This window comes from Oncorhynchus clarkii, chromosome 16 (genome assembly GCF_045791955.1).
Source record: "Oncorhynchus clarkii lewisi isolate Uvic-CL-2024 chromosome 16, UVic_Ocla_1.0, whole genome shotgun sequence".
Lineage (NCBI taxonomy): Eukaryota > Metazoa > Chordata > Actinopteri > Salmoniformes > Salmonidae > Oncorhynchus > Oncorhynchus clarkii.
Window position 1 is genome coordinate 62,861,968 of NC_092162.1, and position 16,216 is coordinate 62,878,183.

The 16,216-nt window shown below is 43.5% G+C and overlaps 2 protein-coding genes across 3 annotated transcripts in view; both read right to left on the bottom strand.

Annotated features, from left to right (window-relative positions):
• The window catches only part of LOC139368885 (sodium- and chloride-dependent creatine transporter 1), a 42,153-nt gene extending 34,739 nt beyond the window's left edge, over positions 1 to 7,414 (bottom strand). The window contains exons 1-2 of one of the 2 annotated variants that reach the window (XM_071108351.1): positions 6,892 to 7,414; positions 4,524 to 4,808 (exon numbers count right to left, since the gene is read on the bottom strand). In XM_071108351.1, coding sequence (XP_070964452.1) covers positions 4,524 to 4,808; positions 6,892 to 6,922 — 316 coding nt within the window. In that variant the 5' untranslated portion in view covers positions 6,923 to 7,414. Of the gene's footprint in view, positions 1 to 2,362; positions 2,407 to 4,523; positions 4,809 to 6,891 lie in introns of those variants that run through there. The other variant, XM_071108352.1, reaches the window with a different exon arrangement.
• Positions 7,415 to 13,061: 5,647 nt separating this feature from the next.
• Positions 13,062 to 16,216, bottom strand: part of LOC139368886 (transmembrane prolyl 4-hydroxylase-like) — a 28,184-nt gene continuing 25,029 nt past the window's right edge. The window contains exons 6-9 of the mRNA XM_071108353.1: positions 15,398 to 15,583; positions 15,133 to 15,223; positions 14,794 to 14,917; positions 13,062 to 14,691 (exon numbers count right to left, since the gene is read on the bottom strand). Coding sequence (XP_070964454.1) covers positions 14,477 to 14,691; positions 14,794 to 14,917; positions 15,133 to 15,223; positions 15,398 to 15,583 — 616 coding nt within the window. The 3' untranslated portion in view covers positions 13,062 to 14,476. The remainder of the gene's footprint in view (positions 14,692 to 14,793; positions 14,918 to 15,132; positions 15,224 to 15,397; positions 15,584 to 16,216) is intronic.

Consider the following 16,216-nt stretch of genomic DNA (forward strand, 5'->3'; position numbering starts at 1 on the left):
TTCGATAGGGGGCTCTGTGCAGGCCAGTCAAGTTCATCTACACCGATCTCGACAAACCATTTCTGTATGAACCTCGCTTTGTGCACAGAGGCATTGTCGTGCTGAAATAGGAAAGGGACGATTTCAAGTTTTCAGAACAATCGGTAATCGGCATTTTTGGACATCTATTATGTCCGATTACATTGTACTCCATGAGGAGACTGCGTGGCAGGCTGACTACCTGTTATGCGAGTGCAGCAAGGAGCCACGGTAAAGTGCTAGCTAGCATTAAACTTATAAAAAACAATCAATCTTAACATAATCACTAGTTAACTACACATGGTAGATGATATTACTAGTTTATCTAGCTTGTCCTGCGTTGCATATAATCGACGCGGTGCCTGTTAATTTATCATTGAATCACAGCCTACTTCAAACGGGTGATTTAACAAGCGCACTCATGAAAAAAGCACTATCGTTGCACCAATGTGTACCTAACCATAAACATCAACGCCTTTCTTAAAATCAATACACAAGTATATATTTTTTAAACCTGCATATTTACTTAATATTGCCTGCTAACATGAATTTATTTTAACTTGGGAAATCGTGTCACTTCTCTTGCGTTCTGTGCAACAATGTCAAAGGCTGACCACACCACTCGCGTTGCAAAATACATTTAGAAATCTACGTTATTCAATCATTGCACCCACGTGCACGTCAACGAGCATCTGCGTTGCCAAGGGCTAAAATAGAAGTCATTTTTTATTTCTGACGAAGATCGCGCTGCAAGATCGCGCTGCAAGAATTGTACATAATTATGACATAACATTGAAGGTTGTGCAATGTAACAACAATATTTAGACTTATGGATGCCACCCATTAGATAAAATAAAAAGTAAATGTATTACCTTTATTTAGGAACAAATTATTATTTTCAATAGCAGCAGTGGGTTAACTGCAGAACGACAGATTTGTACCTTGTCAGCTCGGGGATTTGAACTTGCAACCTTCCGGTTACTAGTCCAACGCTCTAACCACTAGGCTACCCTGCCGCCCCTAATGACCTAAGGCTCGTATTTCTGTGTGCTATTATGTTATAATTAAGTCTATGATTTGATATTTGATAGAGCAGTCTGACTGAGCAGCAGCAGGCTCGTAAGCATTCATTCAAACAGCACTTTCCTGTATTTGCCAGCAGCTCTTCGCTGTGCTTCAAGCATTGCGCTGTTCACTGTTCAACTGACTGCAGGCGCCCGGCCTGCCACAAGGAGTCGCTAGAGCGCGATGAGCCAAGTAAAGCCACCCCCCAGTCAAACCCTCCACTAACTCAGACGACACTGGGACAATTGTGTACCGCCTTATGGGATTCTCAGTCACGGCCGGTTGTGACACAGCCTGGGATTGAACCCGGGTCTGTAGTGACGCCTTAAACACTGCGGTGTAGTGCCTTAGACCGCTGCGCCATTCGGATGGACAGATACATTTTACGTGCTTCAGCACCCGGCAGTCCCGATCTGTGAGCTTCTGTGGTCTACCACTTTGTGGCTAAGCTGTTGTTGCTCCTAGACGTGTGCACTTCGTAATATCACCACTTCCAGTTGAATGGGGCAGCTTACCGGGGCAGCAGGACAGAAATTTGACGAACTGACTTGTTGGAAAGGCGTTATCCTATTTCAGTGACACGTTGAAAGTCACTGAGCTCTTCAGTAAGGCCATTCTACTGCCAATGTTTTGTCTATGGAGATTGTATGGCTGTGTGCTCGATTTAATATACCTTTCAGCAACAGGTGTGTCTGAAATAGCCAAATCCACTCATTTGAATGGGTGTCTACATACTTTTGTAAATATAATGTATTTTACCTGGGATACTTTTATCTGAGATAATTGGATTTGGCAAACACATCAAGCAGAAATAGATAATCAAATAAAACAGATCCGAGCTAACAACAACAAAGGGAAAGGTCAACAGCTACATCGTCAATCCATTTGCTTTTAATTTGATGCGCTTATTTTTACTGCCACTGTATTCTGCAGCTTCCTAACATGCCTTAGCAACAAAACACCTCTAAAACTGGAAGTACATAGAAAAAAACAAACAGAACATTCACCCAAACCCCCCACCCCAGACATATTGGTATGTCCGGTATGATGAAACTATATACAGAGGACCATACCAATACTTAGAAGGAAGGGGGTAAACAAATGGGGCAGAGTCACATGAGAATGACGCAGGGAGGAGACTGCCTGCTCAGATGTGGAGGAAAAAAAGAGAGGTAACATAACAGGAGAATGTAAAAAGGAAAGGTGGACCAGAAAATTGGATGATAAGGTGATAAAGAAGAAGAGGAAATAGGAGTCTGAGACATGAAAATACAATGACCTCATCTGGTGATAGTGACTTTCTTATTCTCTCCCTCTCCCTCATTCCCTCAGTCTCCTTCACTGAGATCAGACAGCCGAAGCCATATAAGGAAGAGTTCAGAGAGAGAGAGGGGGGGGGGGAGTGGGATAAGGAGAGAACAAGAGTGAGAGAGAGTAGGAATACTGAATGGATTAAAAAGACGATTGGAAAGACAAAAAAAAAATAATGAAAAATAATAATGATTTTCCCTAAGCCACTATTGTATTAGACTCTCCATCATTTCACACATTAACTTATCTCAAAGTATAGACTAGACTACCCAAATATAGGACAGGGTTCAATATAAAAACAACAATCTCTTTCAAATGAATTTCCTCTATCTGTCCTCCACTTTAGTCAGTCAGATATCCGTCGGTGGGTGTTTGAGTAAAGAGAACAGGTCTGAGAGCCTGTGAGTGCCCAGTACTCAGTCTTATCTGATGCCGATGTTGTGTTACGAGACGTCCCCTGGCCTGGGTTGGTCAAGGACACCAAACGTGGCGTCGCAGTGGCACTGCTGACACAGAGGGAAGGACGGGCACAGGACGCTTATTGTGTGACATGCATCCATATTTTCCTTACTATCAGGGGAGGAGAGGAGAAAGCACCTTTGTGTTCAGGGCAGGAGCACAGGGGGGGGTCACTGTGTGAGACAGGCCATTGTTAAATTATATGAGAAGGTGGGTATCAGAGTCACGGGTCACAAGACAGAAGAAGGAGAGAGAGAGAGAGAGAGAGAGAGAGAGAGAGAGAGAGAGAGAGAGAGAGAGAGAGAGAGAGAGAGAGAGAGAGAGAAAAAGAGAAAGAGAGAGAGAAAGAGAGAGAAAGAGAGAGAGAAAGATAGAGATAGAAAGAGAGAGAGAAAGATAGAGAGAGAGAGAGAGAGAGAGAGAGAGAGAGAGAGAGAGAGAGAGAAAAAAAAAAAACACACACTCACTTTTATTAAACATCTCATAAAAGTAGGAGGGACAGAGAGATAAGAAATAAAGAGCAAAGGTGGAAAGGACAGGTTACCGTAGCGAGAAAATTTGAAAAAGAAAGGAGGGGAGTGTGCTCAAGTGTCACCATATGAGGGGCATGGCTACTACAGCTACGTGCGTACACTCATGCAAGCCCTGCTTGGTCTCCCTCCATCTCTTCCCTCCTCCCTGCCTCTCTCGTTCCTTCCCCTTTCTCTTTACTTAAAACTGCCTTTCCATCAAATCAGTCCAACTGCCTGTTTTGCATATTACATCATAGGTGTGCCATAAAGTAGGAGTTTGTGACTGTGTCAGTGTGTCTATGTCAGTGTGGCTGTGTCAGTGTGTCTGTGTCAGTGTGGCTGTGTAATTGTGGCTGTGTCTGTGTGGCTGTGTCAGTGTGTCTGTGTCAGTGTGTCTGTGTCAGTGTGTCTGTGTCATTATGTCTGTGTCATTGTGGCTGTGTCAGTGTGTCTGTGTCAGTGTGTCTGTGTCAGGGTGTCTGTGTCAGTGTGGCTGTGTCAGTGTGTCTGTCTGTGTCAGTGTGGCTGTGTCAGTGTGTCTGTGTCAGTGTGTCTGTGTCAGTGTCATTGTGTCTGTGTCAGTGTGTCTGTGTCAGTGTCATTGTGGCTGTGTCTGTGTCAGTGTGGCTGTGTCAGTGTGTCTGTGTCAGTGTGTCTGTGTCAGTGTCTCTGTGTGTCTGTGTCAGTATCAGTGTGTCTGTCAGTGTGTATGTGTGTCTGTGTCAGTGTGGCTGTGTGTCTGTGTCAGTATGGGTGTGTCAGTATGGGTGTGTCAGTGTCAGTATGGGTGTGTCAGTAGGGGTGTGTCAGTGTGTCTGTGTCAGTATGGGTGTGTCAGTGTGTCTGTGTCAGTATGGGTGTGTCAGTATGGGTGTGTCAGTATGGGTGTGTCAGTGTGTCTGTGTCAGTATGGGTGTGTCAGTATGGGTGTGTCAGTGTGTCTGTGTCAGTATGGGTGTGTCAGTATGGCTGTATCAGTATGGGTGTGTGCATATGCTGAGTGCAATGTATTTAATTAAGTCTGAGTATGTACAGTATGTGTGTGCTATGCACATGCTGAATATGTGTGTGAGTATTGTGTTTGTTGGTTTGTTTGTGTGTGTGTGTATATACATTGTGTGTGTGTGTGTGTGTGTGTGTGTGTGTGTGTGAGCTCACCTCCACCGTTCTTGTAGCAGAGGTAAGGGAAGCGCCACACGTTGCCCAGCCCCACAGCGAAGCCCACACAGGACATGATGAAGTCCATCTGTCTGGTCCAGGTCTCTCTCTCCACATACGGTACTGCTGTAGCCTGGACCTGAGGCTGTGTTTGGGTCTGTCCTCCCCCTCCCTCACACCCCCCTGCCCCCACCCCAACCCCAGGCACAGGGACTAGGGGGCGAGCCACACCACCCTCCTCCTCAGATGGAATCCCTGCTTCCATCTGGGAGAGCCGCACATCACCTAGGAGAGAGAGAGGGGGGGGGGGGGTGGTATGGAGGAAGAGTGGAGAGAGGGAGCGAGAGAGAAAGAGAGGGGTTAAAAGCCATTTGCTTGCCTTGTAAATCAACCAAGCTTTTACAGCCACATAAACATAAAGGTCCACCAATCAACAAAATGTACAAAATCAATCATAGGAGTCACAAACTCGCAAAGCTGCAGTGACTCACAGTGAATGCCAAAAAGCCCCCCCTCCCCACATCATTAAGATGGAGTGACTATAAGCATGGTGGAAACATGTTATATGTATGGTAGGCGATGTCTACTGCCTCTATATTTCTAATAGAGCTGAGTGACAACTAAGAACATTGTCAGTCCTATTACACAACAATATGAAATATTTATTAAATCCTCTCTAAGCCTATGACCTCCAGACAGTGCAGTTCTTCAGTCAGCAGTCTAAGCTCAGGCCTACATGTAACACATGCTGTAAAAGAGGGCAGTACTCCTACTGTAATGTAAACTCTTAGAAAAAAGGGTTCCAAAAGGGTTCTGCGCCTGTCCCCATAGGAGAACCCTTTTTGGTTCCAGGTAGAACCCTTTTTGGTTGCAGGTAGAACTCTTTCGAGGAACCAAAAGGGGTTCATCAAAGGGTTATCCTATGGGGACAAACGCAGAACCCTTTTTTGTAAGAGTGTAGGGTAGCTACTGGAAATGCAATTGCCTTTAATGGTCCAGATGCCTTTCTTGCATCCTCGCTCCTTGTTTATTTTTCCCTCCTTCTCAATTCGAATCAATGAGCTATTGACAAGTCAGCATACCTTACAATTAATGCTCCCCCTCTCTCTCCTACCCTCTCTCTACCTCTTCCCAGTTCCCAAAAAGAGATTTTTGTGCTGGGGTACGACAAGTCTCACAACTGACTACAACAACGAGGTGTCCGTCTCACCACTGACTACAACAACACTTTAATTGTCTTTCTCTTTCTCCCTCTCAAACAAACCGATTCTTCTGACAGTTCATTAATGTGCGCCTTCTATGATATCGATGTCAGCCGCTCTGATCCGGATGCACATTAGGAAAGCAGTTTTTTCCAGATCAGAGCAGTTAGGGGGAGTGTGTGAGCAGGAGAGGGAGGGCAGGAGAGAGAGAGAAAGAACCTGATGCTAATAGAATAGAATATGCTTGGATATCTGCTTTCATACACATAGCAAGTCTGGCATGAGAGGTGGGTTGATTTGCTATAATCCTTAGTAGGCCTAGTCACTGGAGCATACTCAACCCATCAGACAGTGACTGACGGCTCTGACAGAAAGCTAGCCTGCCCTACACAATGCAGGTCTGTGTGATCGATGTAGTGTGATTAAGGTGGAGAAGTTTGAATGGATCTTGAACCAGCGAGAAAAACTGCTAACAGAGGTCCAGATCGCTTGGCAATGTTGTAGAACACTAACATACAGGGAAGATACACTTGGTTCCTGTCTAACCAGGAATCTAAACTTTAGCCTTGGCATTAGTAAGGTGTCACTGAGACCCCAACGAACACAATCGCAGATTAATGGAGCATAGTACAGCTTCTGGGCTGCAACAGAAATCTCATGTGAGAACAGAATTGTGACCTGCCTTTTGGAGTTTTCAACAGGTGCACACTACAGTATAGTGCATTAAATCAAGAGGACTTGACGATCATGCTGCATCACATATTAGTGAGGGATGTGTCGCTAATTTGCTATAACCTTACCTGGATAGCCCAATCATCTGACAGGTGGATGTTAGCTAGGTAACTCTGGTGTAACGTTAAGGTAATTATAAAGCAAGTGAGGTCTCTTGAACTCAGTCTGAAGTGACAGGTTTACAATCTATAAAAGTAACATGTCATCTGTCCATACTTAGCTAGTTAGATGTGCATCTGAGGTGCACAGTAGTGCCTATACCTAGCTAGCTACTATGTAGCCAAAACACTTGCTGTTGAAGCTAACGTTATACCCTAACTATAATGCTGCTTTGAATTCATTGAAGTCATAGCTACAATATAACAATGCAACAATAAAAATGTTATTACCATTGTTATTATTATATACATTTTTTTAATTTTTTTATCACTCACCTGGGGAGTTCTCTTCCACTTCTGGCGACATGTTGATTGATTAGGTTTAAATAAACCGGGTAACGTTAGGTGGGTAGAGCCAAGTGCAGCTAGCTAGTAGCTAGTGACGCGATCAAGATACTCAGTGCGCCTCAGAGGGGGAGAGAGACAGAGAGAGAAGCTATGCAGTTCTCCAGTTCTTTCCTTGGTTTCTTTTTCGCCTTCTTGTTATCAAAAAAATATGAATAGTTTTTAATTTATCATAACGAGTTGGTGCCCTTCAACAATACATGTAATATTTACAAAGCGTCGCGTCAGACGTTGGGGAGAGGGAATTCAAAAGCAGTCGACGAAGCACTTGAATGATAGCCTGAAGAATCTCATGGATGACAGTAAATGAAAATGATAGCTAGCTAGCTAGCTAGTAAATCGAGAGGTTTAGGTCGCTATTCGTATCGTTTAGTCAGAGGTCCAATAACCTAGCTAGCTAAGTGATGTTGTATGCTGGGTAGGTCCTTCACCGGGCTCTGATGAGATGAAGAATGTGATGTGAGCCGTTCCAGCTCCGTCGGTCTATCGGTTGCCCCCCCCCTCCTCCTCCCCGCGCACGGCTCTGAGATGCAATTGGCCAATATGTGCAGTGCGCGTTCTACAGTGCGTAGCGAAACCATCACCATCACCAAGCTGCTTTTTATCATTCATACATTTGCACGACGCACAGGATAATAAATAAATAATCAAATATCGGATAGCCAGCCTACTGAAGGTTGGCAATCATTCTGTTTACATGGTTAAATTATTTGAGCAGCCGCATACACTGGCGTATCACCCCACCCCCCCTCCTCTCGAACCCCGCAATGCTTTCGTGATGGAAAGAACATCCTTTAGGTTGTAATGAGCTCTAAAATTCGATGCATTAGCTAGTCACACTGTTGACATAGCAACGGACGCTAATCGAATCCTATTGTGACCCATGGGGGACACGAATTGACAGGTAGACGGGACAGTAGAGGAGACCGGGGTGGGTTGTCACTTTTTACTCGTGTGTATTTCTCAGCACCAGTATATCTTACTGGCTCTTTTCAAAATTAGGAGGACCCTTTTTATCCTCATATCTTATTCCAAAATTGAGTTATAAGCTATCAACAGACTCGGTCCACTTGTGCCAACCAGCCCCATCGTGAGGTTGGATGTCACACAGTATGGGGTTGGTTGTCACAATGTTTGCAACAACCTTTCTTTTATCAAATGATATTACTAACAAAATGTAGCATTTTATACCATGAGAATAACATATGATATTTTCAGTAAATTGTATTTGTGTATCTTGTGTGGGTGTGTGACAGAAAAATATGTGTGTGACAGAGGCAATGAAGGGAGCTCTTTATAGCACAACCACAAAAGGGATTGTGATTTGAATCAGTGATGTAAGTGGTAAAAAATAAATAGGTTGGTAAACTCTGATCGCCAGTCATGTGAAAAAAGTATACTTTTAATGCATTTTTCTGCAAAAAGTGGGTAAAATGTGTTTACTTATGTTTACCTTCCACTACACCAGTGTTTTTTATTATAATGGAGTTGATAGAGACATCTAACCCCACATTCTATGTGACAACCATCCCCAACCCCGCCTCTTTTCAACAAACATAAATTGTTTATGGTTACTCCCATAATTCAAACATTTACAAAGAAAACACAAAGTATTTTTTTTAATGTTTTACTTTCACCAATGAAACACACAAATTCACCTCACCTTAGTAACGTTTTGTCATGCTGACATGAATTGACCAGGGAGATAAGTTCTTTAAAATAATTCACACATTTGAACCTTAAAAAAATTACACAGCGCCATTTAGATTGGGAACAATTAGCACTGTGATAATCAACCCGTGAGAAAACCCACTCCAGTCTCCCAATTTGGCACATCAGGCCCCAGATAGATAGCATGTCAGGCCCCAGATAGCATGTCAGGCCCCAGATAGCATGTCAGGCCCCAGATAGCATGTTAGGCCCCAGATAGCATGGTAACATGTAATAAAACATGGAAATCTATACAATTACAGGAAATTAGCATTCAAACTGAACAAATTTTCACTCAGCATCATGGTAAAATATGTAGACTAGCAGGAAATTTGATTTAAAACTGCAAAATGATCTATCAGCCTCATGGCAAAATGTGTAGAATAGCATGAGATTAGCTATTAATAAAAAATCTCTCTGCCCCATGGCATGTATGTAAATGCATGACAATAGCTATACAACTACACATTTTTGTCTTTGCCCTATGGCAAAATGTGTCAATTGCAGGAAGTTAGTTTTTTTACAAACAAAAAAATTGAATGTTTTTGTACAAAAAAATATGATTATTATTTTTGGTTGGGGGGAGCTGGCTTGCTCGGACCTTGGGGTGCGCGAAAAAGTACGCCACTGACCCCGCACAGTAAAATCTCAGTGTCAGACAGCCTAGCTGGCAGCAAATTGGGCTGGGTAGATAACAGCACATGTCATATTCTATTTCTAATTGTCCACAAAACACAATCACATTCAATTTGTGAATGAATAAGAGTACATATTTTTGCAAGGTCAATCTCGTGACGCACAGCAACTCTAGCGGCTCTAGCCTACAAACATTCACTTTAGTACCATATAATAAAATGACGCAATTAACCTAATTACAGAAAAGCAATGCCTAGTACTAATATATTAGTATCCAGGCCTAGTTTGTACGCTGGGGCACCTGCGTCTCTGTATTGTGTCTGTTGGTCCTATACAGCATGATGCCCGTGGCCGTCAACAAACAAACCAATACACGCACATAGCCTCTTTCCAGATCAGCCTACACTGTGCTACAGTAGCCATACTGTCAATCTCACGTACAGCAGTCACGTTTGGCACGTAGGCCTTTATGAGGAGGTTCTTAATATGTTTAGTTTAGGGGGTTGGAGAGGACGGGCCAGTCCATGTTGTGTGTACTAACAATCCATTCATTCGTGCCTTCCTGTACTTATCCGGGTATTTGAGGGCAACATAATTTAGAGTTTAAATGTTTTCGTTTGCGCCTGTTTGTTTGATGGCATAAGAACGCAAACACCTAATACATTTATGTCTTCATTTAGCTACACTTTGTCTTATTCCTGGCATATGACCGTTATTTTGGCTATTTGTATTACCTCTATGTTTAATACTTTCTAATAAGAGATGCAACACGCCAACTAAAGCCGCCCCAAAGTGCTCAAAACCAGTAGCATTGACACAGGCAAGCAATTCCGTTTTGAATGGATTTGATCGCATCTACTTGTTGACCTTGGGCGACATCTAGCGGACAAGGGAATGTTGGCAGCTCAGGGGTGGCAGTGTCTGGTTGACACCACTGATGTATAAGAATCCACGCTCTCAAAGTCAGCGCGCTGTGTAGTCACGTGTGTAGCGCATCAGCCATGCTAGAAAGACAAGGGCCTTTTATAAATTAGATCTGCTCACCTCCAGTCCTCTCTCGCCTCCTTTTGAAAAATGTCCACGTTAATCGAGGAGAGCTAGCGAGGAGTGATCGTGGATGGAAATGCACTTTCTTGAAATGAAACCATCCTCACCACTGCGCGTCATCAGGCAAATGACGTTCACAGTGGTGCACCCAAAATAAATGTGGAAAGTGATCCAAAAAATGTAAGTTAGTTGTGCAAGACATTTTATAGATAAAACAATAAGTAACATATTGTTTTTAAACATGTGCATGATGTTCTCCTCTGACAAAACAAAAGCTAATTCAAAGGGGGTGTGTCAGATTTCAAAACTCTTCCGCAGTAGGATACACTTGTCACAGATTGTGTCGAACAATGAACATTATGTTTCACCGAATGTACAAATCTGAAGCACTCGGGTTGGCGTTTCCACTCGAGAACACCGAGCAGCGATTGGAGGCTTTGTTGTAGGCACGTTATTGGGGACGTGAGCAGAACCCCGGAAGGAGAAAGCAAGTACAAGATGGGTGTCAGGGATGGAGCAGCAGTATTATCGTGAGGAGACATGTACGTGGAAAACGGAGAATGAATGGAGGGGAAAAGAGAGGGAGAAGAGGCCTAAGAGAGTGAGGGAAGAAGAGAGTGAGCTTGAGTTGGATAAAAATTGTGGAAAAAAGGGAGATGGTTTGTCAAAGAAGAATGGTAGAAAGTGTAAGCAGAGGGAGCTGAAGACAGGAGGAGAAATGGAAGTGAATGAGGGTAAAGTTATCTGAGACCGAGGAATGCACCGAGGATCAGAATGAAGAAGAGTCTGTGACAGTAGTAGTGAAGTTTATGGAAAAAGTGGACTCTTGCCTTTTGGCTGATCCATTTGTGGTTTCATGGCAGGTGAAAAAAGAGTTGGGTCATGTGGAATCGGTGAGGGTAACTAGAAGTTGTCTAATGATCATTGCTTGTGTTTCTGTTGGGCAGAGGAAGAATGCGCTCGAAGTAAAACGAATGGGGGCAAGAAAGGTGAATTGTTTCGTTCTCAAGAAAAGGGCACCAATGAAAGGAGTGATCACTGGGGTAGCTGTAGATATAAACGTTGACCAGCTGAGGGCAAAGATTCCTGGTGTATGTGATGCTTGTCGTTTGATGCAACGCAGACAGGGTGGTGAGAGCGGGGAAACAGAAGAGTCATTGTCTGTTCTTCTGAGTTTTGAAGTTGAGTCTTTGCCTGACAAAGTGAAGTTAGGATATATATATAAGTTATCCTGTACGAACATATGTGCCGAGTACATTATGATGTTACAGGTGTCAAGCTTATGGGCATGTGGCAGCAGTGTGCAGGAGGGAGGGTCCAAGGTGTGAGAAATGTGCAGAAGGGCATGAGACAAAGAAATGTATTGGGGAAAGTAGTGGAATGTGTTTATTGTAGGGGTGCCCATGGAGCTGGGGATCAGACATGTCCCCTGCAGGTTGAGGTTTCCAGGGTTAGAGTAGAGCAGAAGTTGTCATATGCTGAGGCAGTGAAGAAAGTAGAGGAAGATGGGTTAAGGGGGAGGAGTGGTGAGAGTAGTAGAGACCTACCAGTACAGAGGGAGAGGCCAAAAAGTGAAATAAGTTAGCATTTATTGCAATGGTTATTAATTATACTGCAGGGATGGATCGGAAGTCTCTGAAAATTGAGATCGTGTTGGCAGCTGCAGAGAGGTATTTGGGTGTGCGAGACTTGACAGCAGCCGTTACAGGGTGTGTTAAGTGGTGATGTCTCATCCTTTCAGGGTGATGGCATGAGGTAGGAATAAATACATTTAATTTGTGGAGTAAAGGGTTGTTAATTTTATTTTATATAATTTTGAAATTAGTGAGTATAGTGTTAGATGGTAGGGTATTTATTTAGTACATTTTTCTTTTTCAAGTAAAGTATAAGGGAGTTCTACTCCAGTCCAGATGGCGGTAATGCAACAAATTGGATGCCAACCGCAGTTAAATCTCATAGAAGAACAAGAAGGTGGTATTTCCACTCACCACCAAATATGGTGATGATACGAAGCCCAGTGGCCGGCAGTGGGAGAAGTTCGAGTGAGATGGATTTCTCATTGATGAAACATTTGATCTCAATACAGTTTTCTGTTCCCAAAACCAGAATATGTTACGAACAGAGTGGACACATTTTTGTAGACTTTACCCTTTGTCAAAGTTTCTAAAAAGTGTGTTGTTTAGGAGTGAAGGGGCGAATTGAGTTATTGCCCACTCCACTTCAGAGTTGGCGTTCCCTAACGGAAATATGGAAATACATGCTAGAACGAGCACTACTAGTTCTGCACACTATGATTAATTTGCTCCCATTGGAAATTACAGGCTGTGGTCTATCTTGGGTTAGTTATAAAAAATCATTGCTTGTGCTTCCCAAGGGGCCAGGGTTCCAGGGTCACAGCTAGAAAGGATCAAGCTTTTGTCAAATTAAGGTCAGATTTGACATTTCGTAGCAGGTTAGGAGAATTTATGCAACAGGTTAGGATAATTAGGTTATGGTTAGCTAAAAGGACCGTCTCATTTCAAGCAAGCGCATTTCCATCAACGGTTACTCTCCTCAATTAACTTTGACCTTTTTCAAAAGGAGGCGAAAGAGGAAGAAGAAGAGAGGACGCAGGAGGTGAGCAAATCTAATTGATAAAAGGCCTCGAGAAGGACCGTCTTCCATTTGCCTTTTAACGAATTGACACACTCTCCAAACACTCAACCTCTTATCGGTCACAGAGGAAAGAGGACGTAGGAATGACTTTTGCCCAAATGAGAGAACCCCATGTAATGCTCCTCGGTGCCAGGCTTAGATAAAAATTCACAGTCACTGTAGCTACAGAAAAAAACATTCACATTGTATTGTTTTCCATGACTTATTGTATGTATACAGTGAACAACAACTGTAATAGACTCAATGCAACATCAACCAGTCAAGTAATAATGATACATTCATCAATCACCTTATTAAGTTAATAAATAATAATAACATAGATAATAAATAATCAAATACAACAAATAAATAGATAAATAAATAAATAAACACATTTATCTGAATCCCGAATCAAGAAGACTTTGAAAAATAACTATTATTACAACAACAAAGAAGTTACTGTAAATCTCACCGTTTTTCTCCCTCTCAAACATCATTGCAGGTGGATATAACAGCAGGATATGTGCTGCAGGTTTTAGTTTCTTTAACCACACTGCTCAACGCACCTCACCTTTGTTTTGTCCAAACTAAAACAATAACAAAAGGTGCTGGGGACGGACAGTGGCGCTGTTTCCCCTAATGCGGGTTCCATCTTTAACAAGGAGTTGTATGAAAGGACAGCTCGTTTGAGAATGAGAGTGGTTCTTCATCATCCGAACACAACCACCAGACAGGAACTGTAACATAGAAACGGGATTCAAATTGTACTGGATAAAATCATCCACAGCTTGAAATGGGGCCATTAAATTCAATCCTTTTCTGTGGCGCAACTGGTTAGTACGTCAAGCAGGCGTGTTTGGAATCAGTGGACCACTGGTTCACGCCCAGGAAGAGGAAAGGGACAGTGCTGTTAGCAGCACAGACACACTGGTTACACATGGACTCTTGGTTCCCTAAAGACATTGGGCTTGGCCAACGTAAATATCTAATGCTTGAGGTCCAGGGGCCTGGCTGGTTATGGGGCTTCCTCGAGCCCACTAGCACCCCCATCATCCCAACTCTGTTGACAAATAGTTTCAGAACATCACATCACTCATGAAAGAAACAGACAGAACTATACAGATACAATCCCACATCAAATCTGCCTGTCAGGAAGACATAGATAGATGGGTCATCTGATTCTATTCTAATTTGGCTCAATTTGCTGTGAATACTACATTTAAAACAAGAATGGATCCCTCAGAACCATAACTGACTGAAAAACAGACAAATGCAACTAAAATGTCTGCATGTGTAATTAGAACTGGGTTTTGAATTCAATTAATTACACAGGTACTTTGTCTTTTCAGATATTCTGAGGGGCAAATCCTAACTGCCATTTCAGTCAAATTTTCACAACATGACTAAGCGGAAATTGTGATTTGCCCGTGTGCTTAAAGGAACATGTGCATCTCCCCACAGTGTGTTCCCAGTAGCCCTAGCTACAGTACTACAGGTCCTGGTGGTGGTTGCTGTGAGGGAGGGGGGGTTCCCGTTCCTCTCTGCCCGGCTCGCCCTCCTGTCTGTGGGTCACCAGTCTCTGGTAGCGGGCTTGGCGCTGGTGGTCCGGGTCCACGTTCACCCAGCTGTTGGCTACCCACTTCACCCCTCGGGTCACAGTGCAGTCCCCATGGAGGGAGTATTCATCCACCTCACCCATCCAACCTGCGGGACAGGGGCGGGGATCGGGAGTTTGACTAGTGGCGTACAGTGTTAACAGAGAAAACAAGTCACAAAGAATGGAGCAGTGTGTGTGCTGGAACGTACCTTTGCCATCAGAGAGATGGTTGTACCAGAGGAGAGCAGTCCCAGCTGTTGGTTTCACCCTGAGGTTTCCTCTGTTACAGCTCTGCTGTGTGTCTGTCAGATCCACACCACCCTGCACTAATGCCTGGAGGGGACACACACGTGCAAACACAACAAACATGCAGCTCCTCTATGCTCCCGATATGAAGCATGACAAGTGCTTCTCAGTCAGATTCCTTGTCATTGTTCAGCATTATGTTTGTAATAGCAGCACAATTCAGGAAATCAGTAGCCTTCTCATCATTCAACATGAAAGCAAAAACTCTTAGTACGAACAATGCTTATAGTATGGTCACCCACCTCCTCCTCATAGGTGCGATTGTCTGCCACAGGGAAAGTGGTCTCTCCGCCTCCCTCCACAGAGTTCAGGTAGAGTAACACAGTGATGTACCTGGGGAGAAGGAGGGAACATCCGTATATTAAGGGGACTATTCTGACTGGAATATGGGAGGATCAAAGTGCACATTTGTGCAAACAGATGGACACCATAAAAAGATGACAACCTATAAAAATTAGAGGAAGCATATGGATACACAGACACACACACATATAGAAAGAGACAGACCTGCAGGAGATCTCAGTGTGTGCCGAAGTGTTTCCGGCCAGGCGTGTGTGTGAGCAGGTGGTCTCTGGATGGGAGGGGCTACTGTCGTGGTGGGCGTGGCTGAAGCCTCCCTGCTCGTAGCGAATCACCTGCAGCGGCTCGCTCAGCTCAACCAATGGGGAGGGCAGACGCGCTAGATGGGTCACCCTAAGGAAGGGGAGGCCGGAATAAAGCCAGTATGACAACTGAGTGAGTATGACAACTGAGTGAGTATGACAACTGAGTTAGTATGACAACTGAGTGAGAGTTACAACTGAGTTAGTATGACAACTGAGTTAGTATGACAACTGAGTTAGTATGACAACTGAGTGAGTATGACAACTGAGTGAGTATGACAACTGAGTTAGTATGACAACTGAGTTAGTATGACAACTGAGTTAGTATGACAACTGAGTGAGAGTTACAACTCAGTTAGTATGACAACTGAGTGAGAGTTACAACTGAGTTAGTATGACAACTGAGTGAGTATGACAACTGAGTGAGAGTTACAACTGAGTGAGAGTTACAACTGAGTGAGAGTTACAACTGAGTTAGTATGACAACTGAGTGAGAGTTACAACTGAGTGAGTATGACAACTGAGTTAGTATGACAACTGAGTGAGAGTTACAACTGAGTGAGAGTTACAACTGAGTGAGTATGACAACTGAGTTAGTATGACAACTGAGTTAGTATGACAACTGAGTGAGAGTTACAACTGAGTGAGTATGACAACTGAGTTAGTATGACAACTGAGTGAGAGTTACAACTGAGTGAGAGTTACAACTGAGTGAGTATGACAA